Source organism: Halichoeres trimaculatus, unplaced genomic scaffold (assembly GCF_033239565.1).
Source record: "Halichoeres trimaculatus isolate MK-OKI-2021-1 unplaced genomic scaffold, fHalTri1.1 fHalTri1_scaffold_5, whole genome shotgun sequence".
Taxonomy (NCBI): Eukaryota; Metazoa; Chordata; class Actinopteri; order Labriformes; family Labridae; genus Halichoeres; species Halichoeres trimaculatus.
In genome coordinates, this window is record NW_027437183.1 from 20,783,531 (window position 1) to 20,810,663 (window position 27,133).

At 42.1% G+C, this 27,133-nt stretch overlaps 1 protein-coding gene across 3 annotated transcripts; it reads right to left on the reverse strand.

Moving 5' to 3' along the window:
* pxnb (paxillin b) lies at window positions 1–26,795 on the reverse strand. 3 transcript variants are annotated; one of them, XM_074671037.1, is made up of 11 exons: window positions 26,648–26,795; window positions 9,745–9,953; window positions 9,496–9,581; window positions 9,268–9,407; window positions 9,009–9,192; window positions 7,244–7,352; window positions 4,124–4,285; window positions 3,860–4,033; window positions 3,696–3,777; window positions 3,462–3,610; window positions 2–1,855 (listed from the first exon to the last, which is right to left on the reverse strand). In XM_074671037.1, the coding sequence occupies exons 1-11, from the start codon at window positions 26,658–26,660 to the stop codon at window positions 1,589–1,591; spliced, it is 1,575 nt and encodes a 524-aa protein (XP_074527138.1). In that variant the 5' UTR covers window positions 26,661–26,795; the 3' UTR covers window positions 2–1,588. The 3 variants fall into 3 exon arrangements, with proteins under 3 accessions (XP_074527137.1, XP_074527138.1, XP_074527136.1); XM_074671036.1 differs by having other exon boundaries at window positions 1–1,855; window positions 9,009–9,407; XM_074671035.1 differs by lacking the exons at window positions 2–1,855; window positions 3,462–3,610; window positions 3,696–3,777; window positions 3,860–4,033; window positions 4,124–4,285 and adding exons at window positions 4,325–4,823; window positions 4,931–5,197; window positions 5,878–7,125.
* Between the last annotated feature and the right edge of the window lie 338 nt (window positions 26,796–27,133).

A 27,133-nucleotide genomic window follows, 5' to 3' on the forward strand; every position in this document is an offset into this window, starting at 1 on the left:
AGTGATGAGGAATCTCACTCTTCATAACTAAAAGAAAAGAAAAGGTTGAACAGAAAAAAAATCAGTTCATAGAAGGTATGGCTTTGGTTAAATAACACTCTACTACAATGATTTGAATAAACAGCTGTTAAAGGATTTCTTAAATAGAGGGAGACGATTTAAGGCTCTACAATTCCCTGAAAAACATTTAAGTCCTGATAAATCTGCTGCATATCATACTGAACCCTAACAGACCCCACCTGGTGCTAATACAGTAGATGCTACTCAGACACTGGGGTCTTAGTCCTGCTCTGTATTCTCACAGACCTCCAGGCTTGTATTTCTCAGTGGACTCACAGAACAACGACATAAACACAGACCTGTTGATCTGCTGTAAGCATTTAGCTGAATTTGCCAGTGTTGTTAGACATGGAGCTGATTTCAGAGCAAGGACAGCCTGCTGATGCTGAAACACAAAACTGTAAATCACAGCAAATTTTATGTCTATTTTTTGTATTCATTGCTTTTTTTCTTAAAAGAGGAAACATTCATCAGCTTCTAAATACAGTAACGACACTACATAAAGTATCTTTGCTCTGCCTTTCCTCTGGCCGCTTCACTCTGTCGCTCTGTCTTTAAATGAGTGGTTATCAAACATACGTAGCTGCATCAGATATTTACAAAGTACTCCTCAGGATGAACTCAGAAACAGTGTCAGAAAAACACAACATGATTTTTCTGTGGTTGACGAGAGAACTGTCAGAAAGTGTTGGATTGTTTTTCTTTTCTTGGCTGAAACATGAGGAATGATTTGACAGAAGGAAGATGAGATTTGTTGAAGCATGTGTTGAGATCCTGCAGCTAATGGAGGATGGTGAACTTCATCAACAACAAAAAGAGTCAAATCTTAAACCATATATGGTTTCCTTTGGCTACAGAAGAGATGTGCATGATTCTAAAAGAAAGTCCAAAGACACTATGACTACGCTGTGGCACAGCCTATTTCCAGTATCTGTCATGTCCAAGTCCATGCAATAGAAAGATAAAAAGCTGTTCACACTCATCTGCTCATGTTGTTAAAAAACACTGGGTCACCTGCTCCCTGCTAAACACTCCTGCTTTTTTTTTTTTTTTTTACTCCTTTTATGGTTTAAAACAAGATGCTCAACCAGTGAGCAACAATGTCAAACATGCAGAATATTTCCTGGATTTCTACAGTGTTCAGAAGATTCATCAACCACCTTACAAAAAAAAAAACTTAAAAAGAAACACAAAGTTGTGTGAGTTACAGAAGAGAAGGAGAACAGCTTGTTTTTTGTAGAAAACATCTGACAGATTTCAGGGGATTGAAACACTCGTGTGAATCAGTGTTAATTAGAAAAACTGATCATTTACAATTAAAGAAGATCTTCATAGTCTTTAAATGCTGAGTGTATCTGCATCAAACGTGTCCCCTTTCACCATATGCACATACATGATCCATACACACTTCCCAAGTCATCAGAATAAAAACAACCTTCTCTGACACAGTCAATCATCCTGCTTTCGTCCTACCTGTGCTAAAAAGCTGTAGACACTGACCTAAAGACGCGTTTCCCGCCCTGACTCTCTAACTGAACAGTTTGATAAAGCAGCCATGGCAGTATGGTTTGTCGTTCTGTTCTTTGAAGGTTCCTTTGTTGAGCTGCTTCAGGCAGAAGGCGCACACAAAGTGCTCCGGGTGGAACTTCTTGGACATGGCCGTGATGCACCGCCCCGTGATCGGCTTCTGGCAGCCGGAGCAGAGGGAGCCGCGGCGCTCGTGGTAGTGCACTTCACAGTACGGCTGGCCGTCATGCTCAAAGAAACTTCCATTCACAAACGGGGTGAAGCATTCCTGTGAGAGACCACAGCAGAACAAAGATGGAGGAGGAGGATGTTATTCTCAAACCAAACCTGAGGTGTGACCCTCACTGCCCTGAAAACTTGTATCCTTTCTATGTAAATCAGCCCTGTGGTAAACAGCCGCACTACCAGAGTCACAGAGTGACATAAAGTGAAACAGGTATAAAAAGAGGGGGTAGGGGTATAAATCTGCTTGCTGCAGCAGCTTTCCGTTGCTTTTTCTTTTCTTTTTAGTTCACTTTGTATTTAGAGCCTGTCGTTACTTATTATGTAGACATCAAACTGCTTAAATTTGCAGTGGTGTTTTTACTTTTTGTTTTTACTTTCAACCGTAGTTGCATTATTTACACAAGAGATCAGCTGTTAGCAGCCTGTAGCATGTAGATGCTTATTAGTGCTAGACCCAATGTTCTCTGCAAGCTGAGGAGAAGGAGGTGAGGACAGCCTGCTGGCAATGTGGTGAGCTCAGATGAGACGCCATCGACTTGTCCTTACATCCATCAATATGGGGAATATAAGATCTATCTCCATTTAGATGGACAAGCTAGCCGTGCTAACCCAGCATCAGAGGAAATACCAGAGGGAAGAGTAGCATCATGCCATTCACAGACATGGCTAACAAAGCTAACATCAGACACAACCGTCACACTGGAAGATTTTCACCTGCTGTGAGAAGACAGGATACAGGACAGAGAGAGACCCTGTGAAGGTGGATGCTGACTGGAGAATGATGGCCAAGCCAGAAAATACAGCAATCAAGACAACGGCTTGACCCTGTATGACCTTAGAAATCAAACTGTAAATGGGTCTGTAGATAATAGTCTAACATAATCATTATAAACATTATGATGCTCTGGGGCTTTGAACCCTGGTACACAGGGGTCACTCTTTTTCCATATATGTGTAGATTTTGTTGAGTCATCTTGCGGGAAAGAGCTACTTTGAGCGTTATTTTGATCTGGTGAAGGAAGAAACGTTACAGAAAGTAAAACTGTTGTAATAATTGTGGAGTAGGGGCTTCAAAATAAACTGAAAGAAAGCAACGTCTCCCCTCCCAGCTCATTATCTACATGTGGACAGGACTAAATAAAGTGAGAATGCAAACTTTCACAACATGAGCACTGCAGAAACTTTACTCTAAATTAATGTTTATGCCTTATTCTAGCCACAACTACACTTTCTTTCCTAAGAATAATGTATTTTACATAAACTAAAGAAGAAAAAGAATTATCCCATCGGCAGATTGTTTTTTAACTCTGTACATGAAATTCAGACGTGTTTGTCTTTATATATCTTAAATTGAGACATTTCCTGGACTTGTCAGAACATGGCTCATATTAAGGCTATTAAGACAATACTAACTATGAGTGAAAAAGAAATGATTGCTTTGATTTCAGTCTTTGCAGTGAGAGAAAGTGGAGTTGCTATCCCTTTCATGTATTCAAAAAGCATAACAAGAACAGTCGGACTGAAAATATCATCAGCAGGATAACCTTCATCAAACCCCAACATGTGGTAGATACAGTAGACCTGAGCGACATAACTCCTTCTTAAACATCAAAACACACACCAGTATGAGGGGCATAAAAGATACAGACCCTGCAAACAAAACACTCGGGGTGCCAGAGGCTGCTCAGCGCTGAGATGTAGTTCTCCAAAATGGCTCTGGCACAGCCACCACATTTTGGTGCAAACATGTCAAAATAATCCTTCCTGCAGTAAGCTTTTCCATCCTTTTCATGAAAACCTGTGAAAAAGCAGATTTGATTAACAAAGAACAGAAACAGAGATTTGAACTGCTTTGACTTGTGGAAGTAATGTTTCATAGTTACCCTCTGGGCCAAAGAAGGATCCACACTGAGCGCAGAAGAAGTGCTCGGGGTGCCAGGTCCTGTCCAGTGCTGTTACTACTTTCTAAACACGGAGAGCAGGAGTTACTATCATCTGACTGATCAACAATCAGGGAAACATGTGGACACTGAGGGGACACACTCACATCCAGGATGGGCCCGTTGCAGTAGTAGCACCTCGGAGAGAACAGGTTGTGGTAATCTTTCTCACAGTACGGCTGGCCGTCACGCTCAAAGAAATTCCTAGAGCCGATCTCCTCCTGACAGTGTGTGCACACAAAGTGCTCTGGGTGCCACGTGCGGCCCATGGCGGTCACCACCTACAACAGCAGGAAAGCAGACACCTGATGTTGTAACCTAACTCCTAAAGGGATCTTATTACAGATTTGCTTTTCAAACCAGACGCTCACCTGTCCCACAATGGGCTTACAGCAGGCTCCACACACTCCTTTCGCCACTGTCTGCACCCCGAGTTTGTTCAGGTCCGACTGCAGGCTGCCCAGCATGTTGTCCAGCTTGTTGACCTGTGTTGGAGGACCACCAGGGACACCGCCCTTTCCTTGAGCCATGATCTGAAATGTTTCAGTGATTAAAAGAGTCAGTAAAGAGAAAAGTGTTCATCTCTCATAAGTGAGGTACCGTCATAAAATGAGCAACTTGTCCTAAGAAGTATGAGAAACAGAGGGAACATAGATGGGTTCATGCCTGCATTGGAGGGAAGACTGGATCATACTCAGTTTGGCAGCCCACAGACACCAGCACCTTAGGAGGAACTGGTGTCACTGGCTCTGTGGGTGGAGGCCGGGTAGGGGTTTGAACTACAGGAGGAGGGGGCTCTGGTTTGGGGGCGGGAGGTTGCTGCACTGGGGCAGGTGGAGGTGAGGATTTGACAATCTGCCGGGGTGTAGGAGGGACTACTTCCTGGAAGAGCTGAGGCTGTGGAGGGGGAGAGGGAGGTGGAGGGAGAGGTGGGGGTGTAGGGACAGGGGGCTGCCGGATTGGGACGGGCTGCTTCGGTTCTTCTACAACAGGAGGGCGACGAGGGGCAGGGGGGGAGGGAGGTGGGATCACCTTCCTCACAGGGACGGGCGACTCAGGGGGGATAATCATCTGAAGAAGAGGAGAGACAGAAAACGGAAACAGAGGGAAATGTGTGGAGAGCAGAAGTAGAAAGAAAGATAAACGTGAAGGAAATTGTTTGGTACGCAGCAGCCAACCTTCTCAACCTCACTGTTGACTCCTTCAGGGCGGAAACGCTGAGGTTTGGACGTGACAATGATGCCGTCCGTCAGCCAGTCATCGGACTGTTTCCGCCGCCGCTCTGAACGACCGATCCCGAACTTTCCCTGAAGCTCCTCGATGAGCCGATCTTGAGATGTGTTTTTGTTTACAATGACAGGTCCCATCTTCCTGCGCAGGTGACCGTCCCGATACATGGGGTGCACATTTGGGGTCTCCTTAGTGCGCTTGATCACTGATTTGATCTATGAAGTAAGGGTGAGCAGCTTATCACATGTCCACATCACAGATAACACAGTCCATGCTGTTACAGCGGGGCTCCGGCTCTTTAGATCAGTGACAGGTCAGGATGCATGGGTCAGTGGGCTGAGAGGCACAGCAGCATGCACTCTGTGGGCACTGGAGTCCTTCACACTCAGTCATGGTGCAGCAGGTTAGAGAGAGCTAGATGTGAATTCACGGGTGAGTGCAAATCTCACGGTTAGTAAGTTCTACGTCCTTACTTAACAAGTCTTGTCTTTTATCGTCATTTTGCAAAGCAGAAATATTAAGTTATCACTCTTATTTTCCGCACAATGAATAAATATCAAATCAAAGGCAAAGCAGCCAAAGAAGGCACTTTTGCAATGAGAATAAAGCTCAACAGTAGAGCTACAGCCATGATCACTGTTTAACGTCAAGAAGTGAAAGACTGATTTAAAAAATCTAATAGTTTTTTTCTCTTCTCTAAAACACTGAGGTGCAGAAGTTTGTGACTAAGCTAACACATAAATGGCTAAATGTTTAAGCTCCCTGAGAAGACGATCACTAAACCACTCAAAGCAGAAGCTCTCAGCTGCAGGAGCATCAGTCTCATCAACACATGCAAAAATAACAAAACCAAACGAAGCACGCTGTGAGCAAAACAAGCCCAAAGGGTGCATACGTGTCCGGACGCAGACACTCGGTCTATATTGGGTGTCTGCAGCAAGGGCAGGTCCAGGGCCACGTCAGGGGTCCCAGGGCACGAGGACGGGGTCATGGACTCATCCATCCAGCTGGCCTCTGTCAGCGGGGTCATGCTGCCATCTGTGTACGGCCTCTCAGTGTACGGCGTCATGGTGCCGTCAAATCCGTCATGAAAGGACATGGACAGCTCTTCGTCTGCCCAGTCCAGGTCTCCATTCCCGTCGGTGCCTCCGTCCACAGAGCCGTCTGTGATGGTGTTAGTGGCGCTGGTGAAGGTGTCGGGCTGCACGCTGTTTCTGTCCATGGGCAGGACCAGCTCCTCCTGCACCTCCGGCATGCCTCGGCCCAGACACGGAGCCTCCATCTTCAGCTGTGGCTCCTCCACGTGGTTCTGCGTGAAACTCATGGCCAGCAGCTTGTCCAGAGCCTCGTCCAGGGAGGGCTGGGCTGCGGGGGGCTCCTGGACGAAGGGTGGGCTGCTCTTCTGGGCTAAGGGGGCGGACTCCAGCGGCTGTGTGCTTGGACTGGTAAAGGTCAGGGGAGAGGGGACCAGTGCAGGAGAGACTGAGGATGAGGAGAAGGTTTTAGGGTAGGTAGATAAAGAGACGGGGACAGGGAGGGGTGAGGGATTCTCTGGAGCAGAGAGAGGAGGGGTGAGGTTTTTGGAGAGAGGTGAGGGAGAGGAGTGATTTAAATCCAGGTCCAGAAAAGAGGGGGATCCCTCAGGAGCACAGGATGGTTTACTGAAAGTACTCGAGGGTGAGACCCGTTCAACAGATGGACTTGGGGACTTGGAGGACTTGTGGTCCAGCACAGTGTTAACTGAGGTCAGAGAGGGGGTAGTGGTGGTGTTGGAAGGACTCGGACTATTTCTTATCAGGTTGGAGTTATAGGAAGCCGACTGAGAGAGGACGAGCAGAGCCTTGGTTTGAGAGGATAGCATGGTGGCAGAGACATCTATGATCGAGTCCAGGTCTGGCTCACTGGCTGCAGACAGTGAGGACACAGGACTGTGGGGAGGAAGACGGCTCGGGTGAGGCATCAGCATGCCACCGTCTCCTCCTCCATCCTCATCTATGTGCAGCTCAAAACCAGTTGGCAGGGAGAAGAGAGGAGAGGCACAGGCAGACGGTTCAGAGAGAGGAAGGGAAGGAGAAGCCACTGGGGGATGAGGAGAGCTGGAAGACACTGCAGGGGGGTCCATCAGAGAGCCCAAAGAGGCGGGCTAGAGCACAGAGAGGCAGGAGCAGGAGAGGAGGAAGAGGACAGAGAAGTTATCAGGAAAATAACAGAGTGAAGATTATGTTTGTCAAGCTTAGTGGAGCTTTTCTGCTGATTTGTACCTTAAAGTCAGACAAAGAGGCCATCAGCTCGTCCAGCTCTCTGGTGGCACAAGAGGCCGACATCCTGGCCTGCTGCTGAGAGTCCAAGTCGCTGTGACGAGAGGAGGGACTGTGAAAAAAACAATGAGCGGTTATTACATGCAACAATTAATACAAAATACACTCAATATGCTTTAAGATACAACAAGACTCCATAAAAGTAACACCTTGAGTCAAAGGTGACTTAAAAGTCCCAACTGGTTTACAACACCTCACAACCACAATAATAAAAACAGCTAATGGGCTCAAAATGCCATTCATGTATGAGAGAAAGGAAAGTGTCTCACTGATGTTTTAAGATTACTAACACAGACCAATGACAGATAGGGCTGCCTTTTATTTCATTTTTTTTTCAGGTTAAAATGACATTGGATAGTTTTTCTTTTAGCCTGTTAAAGCCCAGTAGAAGAAAAAAGTCATGGGCTGAAGAAAAAGACAAAGACTGACCAAAAAGCCAAGACTAAGTCTTTCTGTTACAATATGGCCTCACCTTTAATTCACTTCTCAAAGAAACTGTGATCTAGATGCTGCTGATACAGGAAACTGACTTAAAACAGTTCTTTTAATTCATTTGATTTTAAATCTGTAAAAAAAACTGCAAAAACTGAAGTCTAAGAAAGTGTCCATGCCTTATTTTGAGTGTTATTTGTCATATTAGACTCGATATGAGTCTCATTCAGCTGAAAAGACCAGAAAAACATCTTATTTCAAGTCATTAAAAGACAAAAGATGCCTGAGTTGCTTTTGAAGAGTAATAAAAAAAAGCAAATGTGGTAGTTTTTCATCCCCCATGACCATCTGTTTTTACTGTTAACAAGTGATTGAGGTGTCATTTTTTGTACTTAGTACCTTGAAATTACAATAAAAAATGTATTTCAGGTGAATGTGGCTTATACAAGGTCTAGTAAAAACATTTTTTCTCAAATAGGACAAAAACACTTCTCTAGTTTACAGTTTTGTAGTGTATCTTTCAGCATTGTGCTGAATAGAGTCATTTCTTTAATAGGAAAATTAAATGAGGAACAGTTGTTGGCACTAAAACTTAGCCATAAACCTGTCAGTGAGACATGAGGATCTGCTAATCCCAAAACAACAAATTCTGCTGGTTTACACAAAACCCTGCAATGATGTCATGTTTTTAATGTAAAACAGTCACTTCTTGATAACCACAAACTGATTTAAAGCTCCCTCATGAGTAAACTGCAGATATACTGAACTTTGTTATGACACATGATGAGTTCATTTTGTACAAGTGTCTTGTACTGGGGCATCTACACTCTGAATGCATCCTGTTTGGTGGTCAAACAGAGTCTGAAGGAATAACTGCACGCTAAAAATGTGTCTACACAGGAACAGACAATACAATATCAAACAGCTTATTGAAAAGCAGCAGAGAGTGCAGGGTCTGGTCTCTCTGGGCTCTCTTTTTAATTATTCTCCACATATGTGTTTCTCTATGAAAGCTTCTGGATAATCTTAGAATAAATACAGTAAATATCCTCATGCTGTAACAATCATCCTGTCTACAACTCTTCTATTATGTCAGACTTCAAAACAAAGCTTCAGGTGGGGCCACTCAACACATTCACAAACATGTCTGCCCTCTGATTCAGTCAGACCTCACACAGCAGGAGTAGTTTTTTCTATTAAGATCAATTTTAGTTCCTCAGCCAAAAAAAAACACACACTGATGAAAGGTGGTTTGTATAAGGTGGTTTGTGTTCACCTGGGGGAAGGAACTGTTCCCTCCAGCTCGTCCAGCAGACTCTCCACGGTCGGTCGAGCCTCTTCCAGTCTTGTTCCGTTCCTCTTTGGCTTCTCGTCAGGTGGGGGGCTCACCATGATGTCAGGTGCGCTACCGTTCTCGTAGTGGGTGATGCTGCAGGAGGGTAAAGGTGGAGCTGCCTCTTCTGTGGACACACAAACACATGTTAGAACTAATCCTTTCTCTCTAACTGAAAAAAATGTTACAGTTTTGAGTTTACCTGTGGTAGGGAATGACGGGGAGCTTTGCTGCACTGCGTTGAGCTCCAGCAGCAGCCTGTCAAGCTCTGACAGGTTACTGCCCAGAGCAGAGGTCATGGCTGCCGTTGACGAGTCCGATGATTTCTGTTTGTTTGGAAAACTGAGACAGAAAGGGACAGCTGAAGATAGCAACAGGAAGAAAAAGAGACAACATTTCTGGCACACAGCGGCCAGGGTTTGCGGGATACCTGTAGACGTGGTCCTCTTCGATGTGAGACAGCGGAGAGCTGCTGCTGTCCCTCGACCAAGAGCTCTTCTGTGCTGAACCTAAAGACTGCAAAGGACATATCAGCCAAGTTCATTTCTCTATAAGTGTGCTTAACATCCGACAGTTAATATTTCTGATGTTTTCACGCAACTGAGTTCACAATAAAAGTCTCTCATGCACACGGACATGTCTGACGCTCTTCATATCTCTTTCTTCTACTTGGACCTACTTGCTGAGAGGAGTGGATGGAGTCCGGCTGATCTATCAGGGACCCGTTCAGAGCCTCAGCTGAGGGTGGAGGAGGGACCGGGGGAGGGACCGACACATCCTGGTAGGAGTGTCCTCCAGTAGGGATGGAGTAGGGGGTCTCGTCTGACAGGAACACAGGCCGCTTTGAGATGTGGGACGTAGTAGATTCCAAGTCCGCCAGCAACGCGTCTGAAAGATTGAATGTTAACCACAAGTTAAGTGATGGGAAAAAAGTCATGTTGATTCATCCTGAGTCAGTATATTTAAGACGCTAGTATGTATGGATTAAAATTACTGTCAAACAATCCCTCTTTAAAGTAACGATAATGGGGTTTTCTCCTGTCATCTGAGTGCAAACACCCATCAGAAACTCATTCCTCAGCTCCTTTCTGCTTGTTCTTTCAACCTGCTGTCTCAGTCCGGCTGAAGACCAATGAATTCTTCCCTGGGGTTATTGGGTGCTCTGAGGCGACTCCTGACTGTGGTGTCAGGCTGTAAACAGACAATGGCAGCGAGTCAGCCTCTCATTCCAGCCCGTGACCAAAAAAAGCTTTCTCCTCACTGCAGATCATCCCACAGAAAGGTTAGACCACGTGTTGGTCACAGCACATCACTGAGCCCATCTTCATACCTAAACCCATCAGGCCTTCATGACATATCTCTCTGAAAGCCCCAACATACTTTTTCCATCAGTACACGCTATAAATACAACCCCGCTGACAATGAGAGATGCTTTTCTTTAAGCTCAATCCATCATACGATTGTCTTCCACCTCTGAGAGTGATGCATGAATGACTTTATGTGAACTTAGAGGAGAATGATAGGAACAAAGACGGAGACAGACAAAGTGTTTCTGAATCCAGTCCAGAGTTGAGGGGGTACAGTGTTACCCTGCTGAGTGCTCAGTGGAACGCAGGAACAAAATAGACTCTTACATCACACAATCCATCCATCCTCAGCCCGTCCAGAATAGACACGGTCACTGGCTGCGTACTGTTACACTACAGGGGGCTGGAATGGTTACAGCCTGTGTCAAGGAATCACTTTGAAAGAGAGGAAAAAGTGATCGACTGACACTTTCTGAAAAGCAATCTGAATATGGAAAAGTTCAGATCTGATGTAAGAATCTCTGTGGATCACAACTTTCATTAAGGGTGTGGACTAAGAGTTGTTTTAAAGAACAACATCAGCCTGCTAATGGAAACAATTACATTCCTGATGTTTTGAATACACTAAAAGATTGAAGGTGTGACATTAGTTGATTTAGTAAATTGTTTGAAGACATTATTTGTTATCTTTATCACCCAAGTTCTCCTAACACTCAGTTTTCTGACACAAAATTGCATCAAACTGACCAAAAATCTACAAGAAAACACACATTCTTGTTTAAAAATCTAAACATAGGAAAGTAAACTTAAGTTTTGAATAAGTTTAAGCCCTACTAAATTGCCAAGTGAAGCCACCTACACACAGGCAAGTTTAACAAATATGGGAGTCAGAGGGTAGTTTTCTCCATACCAACATCTAAACCTAACCATCAAACAACAATAGTTTCAGCAACAGAAGGCTCAATCATTTCTCTTTTAAACTAGATTTAAAAGCTATATTTATACTCACATTATTGTTTCCACCTGCTGTGTCTCTTGTATTCCCCGGGCAATTTCATGTGTGTGTGTGTGTGTGTGTGTGTGTTTGCAGGTGTGTGTGCGAAGCAGACAGCAGTGCGGACAATGATAGTGTGAGCCAAGAGAAGTGATAACGTGCTGCTGAGCGACTGAGGGGAGTGGTCTGAGAGCAATGATAGTGACATGTTTCCAATGGCTCAGGGAATTCACAAGAAACACTGAAATCTGTTGCTCTCACAAAGAAATATGCAACTATGGTCATTAAGTTTTGTCTGTTTTTGTTATATTGTATCTAATAATGCAGAAACCTAACTAAACTCACGACTTAAAGCTCCTCTGAGGAACTTTGGGTTTGTTTTGTTTTTGGTGCCTCACTGTGGACAGAGCAGTTTGTGCTGATTTGGTTCTTTGATTCAAGTTTTCTTTACTAAAAGTTGGTCTGGCTATCCAAAAATACCAAAAGTATCATTTGTTCAAAATCTTTGCCTTGGAACACTTACAGCAGTCGCAAAACTGACACCTACTCCCCATCAGTGGATTAATAATATTAAAAATGTCGAGAAATAATCACTCTTCATTAACATTTTTGCTTTTTGGGGTAACTTTTGAAAAGGCATTACCGATTACTTTAAGTCTTTTTTTCTGACCACTTAAAAATCCTCACAGGAGCTTTAAGTTTAAGTTTTACTTGGTTGAGGGGTTTTTAGTCGTCTCACAGCACTGTGTTTTACTACTACCCTTCATCAGAGTCTTCAGAAGCTACTTGTTGGAGTCCTGAAGTTTGACATAAACCACATGGGAGCACAGGCCTATTTAAAGCAAGAAGCTCAGGCCCATGTCTGTGCAAATGTGCTGAAATATCATGACAAGCTCAAAATAATCTGCACCTGGTGCTGACATGCTAAACAAGGTCTTACTGAAGTTGACTTTGTTCCTCATAAAACAAAAGCCTCCTCGAAGAAAAATACCACAATTGGCTTTTAGGATCACAGTAAGTTGTTTTAAATACATGTGTAGGGTTTCAGTACACAAGCTTTTACAGCAGATCTGAAAAGACGTCAAATAAAAAGGATAAATGTGTGAAGACTTGCTAATTATGGTAATGTATTCCTAGAAAGTTCTTTGAGGCCTTGATAGAGAGGACAGCCGTGAAGCCTGAGGTCCTCCAAAGCATTCAGAGAGAGGAGCCAAGTTTTTAAAACCCTTCTCTAATGATGTCGCTGCACTTTTAATACCCCCACCCACCTGCTGATAGCACACATCTGTGACTCAGGGAGAGGCCAGCCCACAGTACGATCCTCAGACATTTACACACAACATTTCATTTCAACTATTTAAAAAAGCTCAATCCCAGTGAGACCCGGGCTAGTGTGTATTGATTATAGTTGTTATAGACAACTCTTGGTAACATTTCTAAGCACAGTCCTGATCCAGCTCAAGGAGATGCTGCTGGAAAGAAATAGACTCTAGTCTGTCTCACTGGATAAGAGGAAAACTATTGTTACTACGTGAGGTTTTCCTTTTAAACGTCAGTACTGAAGATAAAACTAATAAATTAACCAATAAATCCACTCTTATTTCAAGTTTTGTGTATATTGGAAAACTGTTTTTATTCCAGCTCTAACTTTAGTGGCATATAAAGACAACAGTAGAGCCAGAAAATAAGACTTAAAGCCATAATTCTGTCTGAGCTGTTTAGATTTCTTATTTCTAAAAGCTGAATCCAACATTACCAGCCCTCATTTCTAAAAGGATTTGGTTAGCTTGATAAATGTGCTGTACACAAAATGTGTTCATCTTCAAGTTTTATCAAAGACATGTTCACAGCTAAACACAGGCACCTTCCTTTCAGCTTATTCAGTGTCTGTTTTTAAAACTGCATATTATACTCACAGCATGTACTGATTTTGCTAAAATGTAGTATGTAGTACACAAACTGAAGCAAAATGTGCAGTAAGCCACAAATATCTGTGTTTTGTAAATGCTAAGAAAATTTTAGTATACAAACATAGAATGTTTCATTTATGGATGTAATCTCTGTGATGTCACCCATTTGTTTCTGATATAGTGAATTGAAGCCTTTCTAGACAGAGCCATAATGGGAATGCTGAACTTAACATAACTTCTTTTAATTAGGATGAGGTAAAGAGGCGGGGCTTCAGCCTCTTAGTGGACAGCTACAAGGTGACCACCTGTCAGTCAAGTCAGCTATGCCCTTATATGGGCAAACCTGTGAGTCTGATAACTTAGAATATAAGAAGTTATAAAATATTCAACCCTGTGAAATTAGCTATCAGACTTAAGCTGTTTTTTTGAACCATAATGTTTAAGACATGCTTATTTTTGCTGTAAAAATCAGCTTCTTGGAATTGGTGTGCATTGGTTGGAATCTCAAAGAACTGAAGTTTTTAACTCTCCGGCATTTAGCAAAAGCTTCATATTTTCTCCTACTCACAACATGTCAGTCTAGCTTGCATAAAATGCACAGAGCTATTTTTTCCCTCTTTATCTGTTTTGGGTTTAGGTAATGACTGCCACCAACTGGGATGAGTCAGCATTAATTCTACGATGCAGTGCAATGATTTAACACTTGGTAACATTAACGCTGAAGTAATACCAAAGAAATACTGGTGATTCTTGTCACTTCTAGTTGTTACAGAGATGATACTCATCTCAGAGATAATGGTTAGTTTGTATACAAACAGGAAAAAAGTCTACAAAATACATAAGTATAAATCACTTATTAATCACAAGTTGATTTTATAGCATTTTGTTGGCAGGTTGACTTCTGCTTTCTAAAACCAAGAAACTGCAAAGCTACAAAATAGATCCAACAGAACAGTCATACAAACAACAGACTACATACAAAAGCATTACTATGCAGCACATTCTACATGCTACATTTGTAAGTTCTATGTAGTAACAGGTTTTAAAAAAAGCCAGAGCCCTATCCGAGCACCTCTTAAAGGGGCAGTGTCTACTAAAAGGGTAGATACAACACTTTTCCTTTCAACAGGAGCTTAAAGGTGAGTGAACTTATAGACAATGTAAATCAAACCAAGTCAAACAATATGCTGGTACTAAAAAAGCATACAAAAACCAAAGATGTCCATATCCAATAAAAAGAGTGTATGTATGTATCAGAAGCAGGTAGAATAAAACTGGTTATATTAAATAGGTTAACTGTAAAAATCTACTTTGTAAAAACTGTTCTGCAGAAAGTTTGCTCACAGATCACACTTCCGCTCACACTTTCTCCAACAGGTAATGAAAAGATAAACCTCAAAGATGCGACATCTCCCTCAGGAGGGCAGCATCGAGTCTGTCACAAGAACAAACAAGCGGCCCTCGTCTAGTCTGTTTGGTCCGCTCAGAGTTAGGAGCATTACAAATGCAAACAGGCACTGTAAGCCAACCAACAGGCTAATCTTTTCCATTCCAGACAGGGGGTCGGAGCTGCTGTGGACAAAGTCCAATTCTGCTCTAACTGTGTCCTGACTCAAAGAGCTATTGTGCGCGGTCTAGAGGAATAAAGCTGTCATCAGGGAGGATATGACTGAGACTAATAATTCAACATGAACTCATCAAACCTCAGTCAAACAAAACACAGATTCACTTTCACAGCCGCTGTCAGGGGGAAGCATCTGTGGTTGCTCTGTGGTGTCTAATCCTCATTACACTCGACAAACAACTCTCTACTCATGTGGATACTGTACACATTCTTGTGGCAGTGGGTGCATGTAGTGTCTTGCTTGTTGAGTATGCACACCCACCCACCCATCCAGGGCCACAGTCCTGCAGTGTTTATCAGATGGGAACCAAGGTGCACGGGGAATTCCTCACATTCCTGTGTCCACTTTGCAGAAAGAAAGCTCTGAAACAGGGAAGGTGGCCTAGAAAGGGCACAGAGAGCTACCAGCTGACCTGAATCAAAATGATGCTTTTATTTTAAATTTCTCTAATTCCACTTCATGTGATTTAGGTAGAGAGGTTGTGAGGAATGCTCTGGAGCACAAAACAGCATCTGTGAGTGAGGAAAATGAAAATAATGTGTTGACAATAACAGGAGCTATTCCACTAACTACAGCGTGCTTTGAATTCCTGGATAAGAAAGATGTCAGTGTTTTTACTGCCCATTTCCAGCAGAGCTGAGAGTACAGTGAAAGCAGGCAGGGTGAGGGGAAGGAAACCACAGGGGAGGGGGGCTAAGCTTTTCTATTAACATGTGGGCAACGGTGACGGGCCACCAGGGTCCACGGCTCACCTGTTTATAGCCAGGGAGCAAAGAGCAGAAACTGGCCACAGCTCCACACCGAAACCCTACCCCATCAGGCCAACCCGACACGATATTTATATCAAACAAGACAGACAGGGGCCGAGGAGAGGGGGAGGGGGAGGAGGGGAGATGCCAGGGAGAGACAGGCAGAGGGACAGAGAGACAGAAAGTGAATGATTGGAAATAAAACAGCAAACAGACTGAAGGATAAACAAAGAGATAAACTCAATCGCACAAAAACATGCAGACGACACCACGATGTGACCAAGCATGAACCAAGAGATCAGCCTTCTGTCAAATAACACAGGAGCATCTTCGGGTGATTTAACACTTCAAAATAAACATTCCTATAAATACCAGAACCAGTAGCCCCATATCCGAAAGATGACACGCCCCTCGAGAGAACGCCGCACCAAAATAAAAACACTTCCCCGCAGAGCAGTAAATCAGACGACTGGGGAAAGTCTGAGAGACTGATGTAACACCCAGTCAACAAGGACACATCCAAAGCAACACATGTGTGAGGAACATATGTCAGAGAGGAGGCTTTTGTGCCATCTGATGAAGTAGCTGGGCAGGAGGCGGAATGACTTTAGGTTAGGCTTTGTTACACCATGATCTGAAAACAAGAGGCCTGAACTCAAACAGATATCAGATAGATCATAAAGAATTTAGTCAGTGGATGATGTTCACTGTTGTACAAATTCTGCACTCTCAGACTGACTTTGAGGTTGTTTTGCTGTTAGTGTGTAAGCATGACCGGTGCTACTGTCACATCACCAGCTTTCTGCTTTAAAACAGCAAATTACGTCTTCATTTCTGTCGCCTGTGGGACTTTCCCAGAGTTTATCATCAATAAGTTTCTGCACTAAATTTAATCAGTTTTGTTCCACATTCCAGATTTGTAAAGTTTGATGTCTATCTACAACATGCAGATCATTAAGATAGATATCAGTCTTTGTCTGCTGTAGACCAACACTTTACACCACACTTATACATTCATGCTACAAATCTGTTCTTTGCCTGGCTGATGTAATGATGCGTATTGTTTACAGGCAGCTTGTGATGTTATGAAAGTGTAACACATTCCTCATCTTTACACCATCCTAAACCCTTACACACACACACACACACACACACACACACACACGCACGCACACACACACACGCACACACACACACACACACACACACACACACACACACACACACACACACACACACACACACACACACACACACACACACACGCACACACACACACACACACACACACACACACACACACACACACTACCTGTAAAATCTGTGGAGGTTCAGACCTCAGACTTTAGGATTCAGCGCGTGGTTCATTTCAGGAGGAAAGTCACAAACAATATATGATACAAATGTTAATATCATGGCCGTCTGCAATGATGGGTGTTACACATATAGGGATGGGTACCTTTCACATTTGAAACAATACGGCACAGATACCACCTGGCAATCCATATCAGCACTCATCAGTAGAGCCCGACCGATTAGTCGGGCCGATTATGCCCATCACCGATTAATCGACATCGGCCAAAATGTAGTTGATTATAAACATTTTTGCTCCGTGGAGATTCTGTCATTCCTGCTCCTGTGTGTCTGTGTGTTGGGCTGCACACTGCCCGAGGGCCCGCCCCCTCCGTCCACCATTATGACATGTAAGACTATAGAGTGACGTTTTAACATTGTGTTAGTTGCTTTTTTGTGAGATAAACAGAGATAAATGCTACTGTTATTTCACACGTCCACCATTATCTAATGTAAGACTATAATACGGCATTTTAACGTTGTGTAAGTTGCTCATTTTGTCTCTACATTTTTAGTTGTTTTTTTTATACTTACTGTGTTTAAAGTTTGACTTATTTATTTTAGGTGTTTACAGTATGACTTCTTTATTTATTGTGTTTACAGCTTGTTCTTATTTATTATTGGTTTTCACTACAGTTCTTATGTTGACAGTTTTATAATTAAAGTTTCTTGTTTTAATTTAATAGTGTTCTGTCTTTGTTTTGAATCATATGGGTATTATAATGAATTTGTGATTATATACAGTATATATCCTGTGTATATCAATAAATTTATTATATATATCAGCCGATATATCGGATATTGGTCGATATATTGGATATCAGCCAATATATCGGATATCAGCTTTTTTTGCCCCCAGTATCGGAAACGGCATCGGCCCCAAAAATCCCATATCGGTCGGGCTCTACTCATCAGTAACAATTTATGATAGATTTGTGTGGCAATCTGGCAATAAATAGTAAATTGTTCTGTAAAAAAAAAAATCTCAAAGTTTTTCAATTTAACATATTAATTTCTCAATATATAACCTTGTAATGCTGTGTTCATCTCCAGCATAAAAATCGCCCTCTCTTTCGCTCCCTCACAGTCATAAGGTACCTAAACATGTTACCGTTTGATTTTATGTGGATACAGACAGAATTTGGTCGATAGTTACAAAGGTACGTAATTTGGTACTCATCCCTACACGTAACTGTATGTTTCCTAAAAGCAAGAGTCAACCCTGTCATACAAAGTACCAAAATATCCAAGTGTCTTTGATGAAATGTCAGGTACAAGTATCAGTCTGCAAATTTACTTTAGTAAAAGTAAAAAGTCCTTTTTAAAGAATCCCCTCATGGTGCTGGGTACTTCTTTGAATCAGGGTGTGTTAAAAAGATGTCAGTCAGACATGAGCTTTAAATGTAGTCAGAACACCTCTTCCTGTGCTGATAGTTGAAGTATAACCAACAGGAAAGCTTTCATGTGAGAACATCACATATTTAGGTTGAAGTTTCTGCATATTTGAATTTCCTTTTTGGTTTTATTTTGCACTTTGGAGACGCTCCCTACTTAAAGTCACAGAATGCTGTGAGTTCACAGTGAAGTGACCGGATTGCAGGACGGCTTGTTCTGATGAGAATCAGGTTTAGGCTCACAGTGGTTAGAGAGAGGTGTAAGCTTTATCAAATCTCTATTTCTCTGAGCAGTTATTGACCTGAAGGAACAACCTGTAAAAGGATTTGTTGTGATTTGAGTATGAGCAGCGTGTTCTTCTCCTCTTCTACGTTAGTTCACCTGATCACTGGACCAGAAATGTCAGCCAATCAGCTGCAGCTACTCTACTTATTTTACTCACTAACTTATGCAATCAAAAGTATAGTGAAGTATAAACCTTCACACAATTTTTTTTAAGTACAATAACTGGAGTAAATGTGATCAGTTACTTTCACCTCTGATTATATGATTGTCATGCAGTTTATTTACCATAACCTAGAAGTTGTATTGTGATATAACAGTTACATATCAGTACCGTGATGGGAGTTACTTTGTGAATCCCACCTCTTCTCTTTGTCATAAAGTTGTTTGTTCCTGAACTGAGTTATTGAAAACATAATAAAACTGCTTTGCTAACAGCACTGCAATTTCAACTCTCATGACATTGAATTGTTGCTCCATATAAACACCAGATTGTTGCTAAATCAGATGTTGAAACAAAGATTTTCTCTCCAATCTGCTAAGTATATCTGGCAATACCAAGACAATGCCAGGAAAAAACAAAGTCTGACTCTAGATGAGACAAAACATTGTCTCTTAGCGATTGTTTAACAGTAGAAAAGATGAGAAAAGAATCAAACATTTACATTTAAGTAGGTGGGGGCAGAGATTTCCTGGAATCAATGATGTAGTTAAAACAGTTAATCTATTTTAAAAGAAGTTGCATGCTATCAAAATTGCATTAAGGTTTGATTCCCAGCACTTAAACAAGACAAGAACAAAGTCTAGTCACAAGGTTTAGAGTTAAAAGTTAAAGAAGTTCTAGGAAAAGAGAAGTGAGATTTCCTGCCCTGCTTTCAGACATGAAACTCCTCCTCTAAACCTTTCCTCAGGTGTCCACAGTCTTAGTCATGTTGGAGGACTCCTGCTGAGACTCAAATTCCTCCAACATTACCCTTAGAGATGTGGGGAAATGAATCAGCTCTGTTTTGTTTCAGCCAAGTTTTTCAGGTAAAGAGAACAGCATGGTGAGAAGAAGAGAGTTGAGAGAGCTACATGTGAAGCAACAATGTGGTGCAACAGCATTAGAGAGTGAGAACAGTGTGATAGCAGCAGGGTCACAGACTGAAGGCCCACAGCTGCCCACTCTATCAGTGTTTGCTGGCCTCCAGCTCTGACTCCACTCATTGTTTTTCCCCTCTGTTTCCTCAGGATGTGGGGCAGGGTCTGTTGCCTAAGCGATGAGGTCAGCCATGCAGCTTTCTCTTCCCCAGACCCAGAGCAGGATGGGTGTGGAGCTCCACAACGAGACTGATTTACAGTCGGGAGCTTCTCTCTGGCTGAGCAGGCCAGCCCGCTGGTTAGGGCCGGTATGCACTAACCCTGCAGCACTCATGGGGTGATGATAGCTAGTCTGGTAACACTAACTCTGTGCTGCGGACACACGGGGACACAGAAACCACTAAAGACCTCCTAAGATCTTTTGGTATGCTGTGCAAATGCTGTAAACATTTAAGAGCACGCTGTGTCTACAACAGCCAGCCTGTACCCCGCCTGGAGGATCAGACCTCCCTCTGAAGGTGATCACCTGATACTAATAAGAGAGAATCTAACAGGTCTGTTCAACAGGTGCAGCTCTCTCAGCTGCTTTAGCCCACATGGAGACATGAGGGTCAATAGAGGCCTGCAAAATAGAGCTGCATGACTCACATTGTTTTAGGGAACATGGACCTTAAAGCAATAAAAAGTTTTTGGTCTGACAACGTACACCTGACTCTTTCAGCTTTCTGTGTCGTCTTCATTAATTTCAAAATGAAAATAAAGGCCCAGACTTTGATGCAGACTGTTGTACCTGCATGTTAGCATTACAAAGTCTGACTGCTGTTTCAACGTGTTGGTCTGAGCACAGTATCAACACATATATTGCTGTATTTATCAAAAGATTCTTATTTAAACACAGTCTGTCATTTAAAGATCATGTGATTCAGCACTGATGATGGTGATGATAATGATGATTAACAGGATATGTGTTTGGGTGGGACTGACCTACCGATGAACTCTGACTCATCCTAAACTCCCAATCTAGTTAGGAATAATTCACATTATAAAAGAAAGTGTTGATGTTTTGTGTCAACTGGTATATTTAAATAATGAAGTGTTCTTTGAGGGAGTTCTGTGGTCTTGGGTCCTTGGTTACTTTTCCATGTAAACAGTCCCATCCTGGACTAGCATACCTTCAGGTTTTTTGTAAAGAAAAATTGTAAAAAACTAAAAAGGAGACAGGCCAATGGATAAATCGATTAGCTTGAGCAGATTTATCATGTATATTGACACACTTTTATTTTCTTTTGCAAACATCAGGAATGTGGACATCAAATGTGCAGAGACTTAACTTCATTTAAAGAGGGGGTACTATACGGTTTTATTTGCGGGCTTTAATGGGGATGGGTACCTTTCATATTTGAAACGATTCAGTTCCGATACTTGGTACCTGGCAATTGGTATCGGTACTCCACAGTACCAATTTTCAGTACTTTTGTGTGTGTTTATGTAGTAAAATAATATGGTATCCATTGTTTTAACATGAATCAGTTCTCCAGACAAACATCGGTCTGTACATGTAAAATTACCTAATTCAGTACCCATCCCTTAGGCTTCAAACTGTCTTTCTAGTTCCCCTTTAATATTCTTACATAATCTACAGCTAAAGAAATACAGTCCAATACAAAAACTCACGTTACCTGCTGTCATGGGGATAAGTATCAGTCTGGTTTCGTCTTTGTCACTTATGTACAGAGATTTCCACAGATTCTCTTAATCTTTTACTGATATCATTCACCATACATGATGAAACCCCCAAACACTGCACACGCAGTCTCTCACAGAGTGGTGAACCTCATCCAAACTTCTGTCGGACTCGGCCTCTCTGGAATGTCCTTTTTATACCTGGTCATGTTGCTAGCCTCCTGTAAATTGGTGTGATTCGTCAAGGGATGTTTCTCATGTGATTTTTAGCATTACACAACTTGATCTGACCTCCTGCCTACTTTTTTTAAATTGTAGAGCTGACATCGAATTTGAAATAAGCTCATAACTTATACATTTCTCCCTGTTTAAACCCTGACATGTTTTCTTTGCATTCTTTACAAGTCGTCACCCTTCAGGACACTGCAGGTCTGTTCTACTCCCATTTTCAGTGTAAACCTGCAAACAAGGAGCAGGGCAAACACAGCCCAGTAAGGTCAGTCCGCCTGAATCTCACACACTCCTGTTAAACTCACACAGAGATGAGCTTCATATGTCACAGACATGAAACACAGGAGCAGGACAAGCTAAAAGAGTGATTTCAGAGCCACGTCTGGGTGAGGATTTCTCCCGGCCAAATCAGAAAGTACGATGAGGCTTAGTCAGGCTGCCACCTGGTCTGAAGTAATCAGAGGAAATCTGTGGAAAACTCTGACTCAGAGGAACAGACCTGAAGAGTGCTCACACTACACAGAGGGAATCCCCTTCCTCGAGTGTGCAGAAATGTGGGCAGATCAATATACACGGAGCAACAGAGGACGGAAAGAGTGAAGTCTGATCAGGTTTCCAAACAGCTCCATGTAGACCCGTCAGTCATCAATGAACCAGGGGCCGGGCAGGGTGTTAACAGGGGGGCTTACCGGAAATACTATAAAGCCCAGTCATTGAGCATTCATAAATATTTACCATGGGTTTGTTATTGAATTTTTAAAGGGGATGTTGGCGGAGTTTCCCGTATGATCAGTCTGGAAATTTTACATCTTAACAACCGAGTAATTAAAAGCTATACAGCTTCCTGTTTCTGTGATTTTTGGGTAATGAGACCTCCAAGCTGTTTTCGATGTTCTCTTTCAATAACCAGACGACCTATGTTTGACAAAACCAACTCAAAGCAGCAGCCTGCATGGAGCTGAGAGCGGCGGTAGGAGGTGAGTCACGACCCTGAGAGTATTTGGCCTTGGACCCTGACACGGAGTGATGTTCGACATTCCTCTGCAGCCTCGCCCCCTCCTTCAGCCTGCTGTTCACACTGCTTCACCCGAACCACAGGCTCCCTCTCCACCAACAATCAGCCCTTTCAGTGGCCCATGGCAGCCCCAGCATCTAACATGCCCGCGAGGTATTCTCACAGCCAGCCAGACTGGAAATGCAGCCCATCATCTTTCCACTTAAACAATCCACAAATCCATTCTACTGCCTCTGGACTTTAGGAGATCAGCATGATGAGAGCATCCCAGCAGAGGCTTTGGATGTGATTCACTCAGAATGAGAAAAGTAAATATAGAGAAGTGACCAGCTGGTTTAAACTATAACAACAAAATTAGAAGTTCAGAGGTGCAGTGCAAAAAGTCAAAGGTCAATGCACTCAAGAGGTGAGTTAGTGAGGCACAAAAAATAGATGGAGCTGATAAGACGACACAGACACCCACATGGATAGAACATCATTAATGCAAAAACTGAATTTAAGGAAAATGAACGCCTTCATTTAGTGTTAAGAGGAAAAGATGAGTTTCATGAAAAAAAAAATAAAGAGTTGTTATTGAAGAAAAAAAACTATTCATACTATCTGAGGGCTGTGAAAAACATGCCAGCAGTGTGAGTGACCTCAGCTATTTATTTGTAGAGAGGTTTTATTAAGCCAAGTGATGAAAGTCACCATATTAAGTTAACTTCCATTTAATCTAAGAAAAAGAAATGAAGCTGAGTTTTCAGACTTGCTGTCTGACAAACAGCCCCACCATCAGAATAATCAGCCACACCCAAAATTATATCCACTTATACTCACAGCTTCAATATTGTCAAAACAGAACATTCAACGACTGAGAAGTTGCTACCAATAAAAAAAAGCCCCTATGACCAAGACTTAGGGATGGGTACCTTTTACATTTGACAGATACGGTACCAATGCCTGGTACCTGGCAATCGGTACCAGTACTCAACGGTACCAATTTTTGGTACTTTTTTGTGTTTATGTGGTAAAAAAATATAAATTTGTTTAATAATGTAAATTTTTGAATGAAACATATTCTTCAACATATAACCCTGGAATGCTGTGTTCATGTTCAGCATTGAAATAGCCTACTCTTCCACTCCCTCACAGTCACAAGGATTCTTTTAGGTACCTCAACATGGTACCTTTTGATATTACTTGAATCGATACCCGGCACTTTTGACAGAATTCAGTATCTAAAAAAGTACCTAATTTGGTACCCATCCCTAGCAAGACTAGTTTTAGTACCAGGCTGTCAGCATGGTTTTTAGTGAAAATGGCCTTGAATGTGGGCTCTGATGGGGGATTCTTTGGCTTTTGGAGCCAAAGGACACTCCAGGACCTGTAGCATTTTCTATGTCTGATGTGGCTTAATTTTTAAACACCAGAAGTTATAGCTGGAAACTGACAATTTTCACCTAATCATTATCTTCACCGCTTTTCTCTCCCAGGGTCCTGGAGCCTGTCCTAACTGTCACTGGCCGAGAGGCGGGGTGTAACCTGGAAATGTTGCCAGTCTTCCACAAGGCTAACACTTAGAGAGACACTCATAAGCCTACAGGAGATTTAGGGTGACCAATCAACCTGATTAATCTAGTACCCAGCATGCACAGGAAGAACATACCAACTCCAAACAGAAAGGCTCAAAGAATCTAGCCAGGAACCTTCTTGCTGTGCGCCAACAGTGGGAGCAACAGCACCATAAATCAAATTTCATTATACTGACTGACTTATATTCACGTGTTTAACAGAAGACCATGTAAAACAAGCAATTTTCAGGGGTTACCTTTGAGGTCCACGTCTTGTGAGAACATTTTAGCCATTATCTGAGATTTTGTTATGAAAACTTTTTTGACGCTATGCAGGAAACAGCTAAAAAATCATACCAACCGGATTCTTTAAAAATGGGAACACGCAAACACAGAAAGCTCAACCCTCCTTGTCACAGTGGAAATAACTCACATACAACTAATATACAAAACCTTCCTGGAGCAGAAATCAACAGGAATACAGCACAAGGTCAGTGAAAAACAATAACTACTCCTGTTACTCTTTGCTTACAACCAAGAAGAATTGTCGTCAGAGCTTTTGACATGGTGAGATAAAATGATGGGTTTCTTTATGGTATTAATTTCTAGGGATGCATAGATTGAAAAAAATACTGGCTGATTTTGATTCTGGTTTTAAAACCAACAATACATCAATGGCAGATTCTGAGACTTGGGGCTCATTGTCGGTTATTTCTTTTTGCTTGAGTTGTGATCTTACAAAGAACAATGAAACTTCAGTGAACACTAAAACACAAAACAACCTTTAACACATCGTTCTTTCACATAAGTAAGGAAATAAGAAGTAATTGAACACAAACAGAGCCTGACTAAAACCTTTTCCTCTGAGAATACATGTAATGCAACAACACAATAATCTCTTAGCTGGCAATGAAACAAATATAAATTAATAAAAGCATAACTTTATGACCTTAAAAAGCAAAGAAGACCATCTGAAACCTCAAACGGGAAGTGGGTGTCACACCATGTAAACAACTACTGGACGTGGTGTCAGTGATGTCACAAATTTGTTTCTGATACAGAGTTTTGAAGCCCATTGTTGACTGTAGGAGTTGCCAGAAGCGCTGAACTCAACCTAGCCTCATTTAAGATAGTATGAGGTTTAGAGGCAGGCCTTTAGCCTCTTTGCTGACAGCTACAGGGTGTCCATCTGTCAATCAAGTCAGCCATGTCCTTATATGGGAAAAATGCACAAGTTTAATTGCTTACAAAAATAACAAGTTATAAAAAATCATCCCCCACACACTGTGTAAAGATCAGCTTTTTTAACTGGTGTGCGCATGGTTTCTAGGTTTTTTTTTAGCACTTCTGCACAAGTTTCTTATTTTTAGACCAGAAGCTGCTGCTCACTCAAGACAAACTTATTTCTCATTTACAGGACAAAATCAGCAAAGACTGCTTGTCTAAGGGGGGCGCCAAAATCAACTGAGAAGGAAAGCACCTCGCAGGAGCTTTAAGTAGCTTTAAGTTTAATCAACAAAATGTCAGGAAAAGAGCAGGGGGCGATAAACAATAAAAAAATTAAGAAATTATGAATCAAAATCCAAAGTAATAGACTTAGAAGTTTGCCTCTGATGTGAAAAATATGGGCTGCTGGGTTTGCCAAAAATAAAATCATTTGCGAGTAGACTGATGCAGATATTTATCCGTTAAATATGGCCTTATTGCACCCAAGTGTTTGATCACACAGTGCTTTCCCTGTAGAACAATTATAGCTTTTCCCATTATTCTAATACCCTCTTTATCTCCCGCTATCTGCTGGCAAACTGACCACATCGTGTATTTTCTGGTCTGTAATGAAGTATCTCTGGCAGTAAAGTGTGCTTCATCATACTGGAGATACATATTAAGGCTGAGCTCACATTGTGCTGTACCGAGCAGTCTAAATGAGGAGGCCTGTTGACTCCAGCACTTCAAAGCTGGAATGAATAGCCGGGGGGCAAAAGTTGAGGAGGTAATGTAAAAGCTCGGTGTCAGGATGTCAGCCAAATATCTTCCCCCTCTGGCATACAAATTGATTAAAAGTGATTTATGTAATAGAGCTGAACACTGAACCTCCCTCTATCAGAAATATAACCGTTGATGCAGGGAGTTAAAAGGAGGAGGTGGTATGGCTAGCGATGTCCAGCCGCTAAGTTACTACGATGCTTTTATAAATCAAAGATGATCCGAGGTGAAACGAACCAACGAGTGCCTCAGATGAACTTTTCTGACAGATTGCAGCTATCTTTGACTCAGAAATGTGACCCAGAAACTGTAGTTTCAACACAAATCCAGCCGTTCGTAAACTCCTCCACCCCGCTGTCCGTTTCTCATAAAGCCTTTATAAACACATTAAGCACTTTTTAATAAAGTCGGTTACTCACCTAAGTCGTCCATAGTGGTTGCCTGGCTTTAGCCTGTTCCAATTCTACGTTTCACGAGTTTTTCACCGGTTCTTCTCGTCTTTATTTTCCTCTTCAAACTTCTCTGCTGCTGCTGCTGCTCTGCAAGTTAGTCAGGGTAGCTCTCGGGAACGCGCCTCTCTGTAATGTGCATGTGTACTTTGGTGCCTTACTGGAGCGCGCACTGCCTGAGACTCAGTGCTGTGTGACACCTAGTGGCCAGAAGATGTAATTACAAAGACTTTAACAAAAAAATCACGACTTTTAAAAGTGATATTTTCAGGCGATGGCCAATGTTTGACAAAGTACTCTTATCGAAATACTATCGATACCATTGTGTTTTCTCCAACGTTTTTTTTTTATCTAAAATTCACAGGTTTAAATGAACTGGAGTGGAATACTGTCATAATAATATAATATGATATAATGATGTGGACAAGTTCAGTAAACTTTTTTTCTTTTGCAAAA

What these genes read in the sequence shown, in the direction of transcription:
- pxnb (XM_074671035.1), bottom strand. An exon ending in GAAGAGGACCACGTCTACAG is followed by an intron (nt 9,408 to 9,495) that starts GTATCCCGCAAA and finishes TTTCTGTCTCAG; the next exon opens with TTTTCCAAACAAACAGAAAT. An exon ending in CCTCTTTGTCTGACTTTAAG is followed by an intron (nt 7,126 to 7,243) that starts GTACAAATCAGC and finishes TCTGTGCTCTAG; the next exon opens with CCCGCCTCTTTGGGCTCTCT.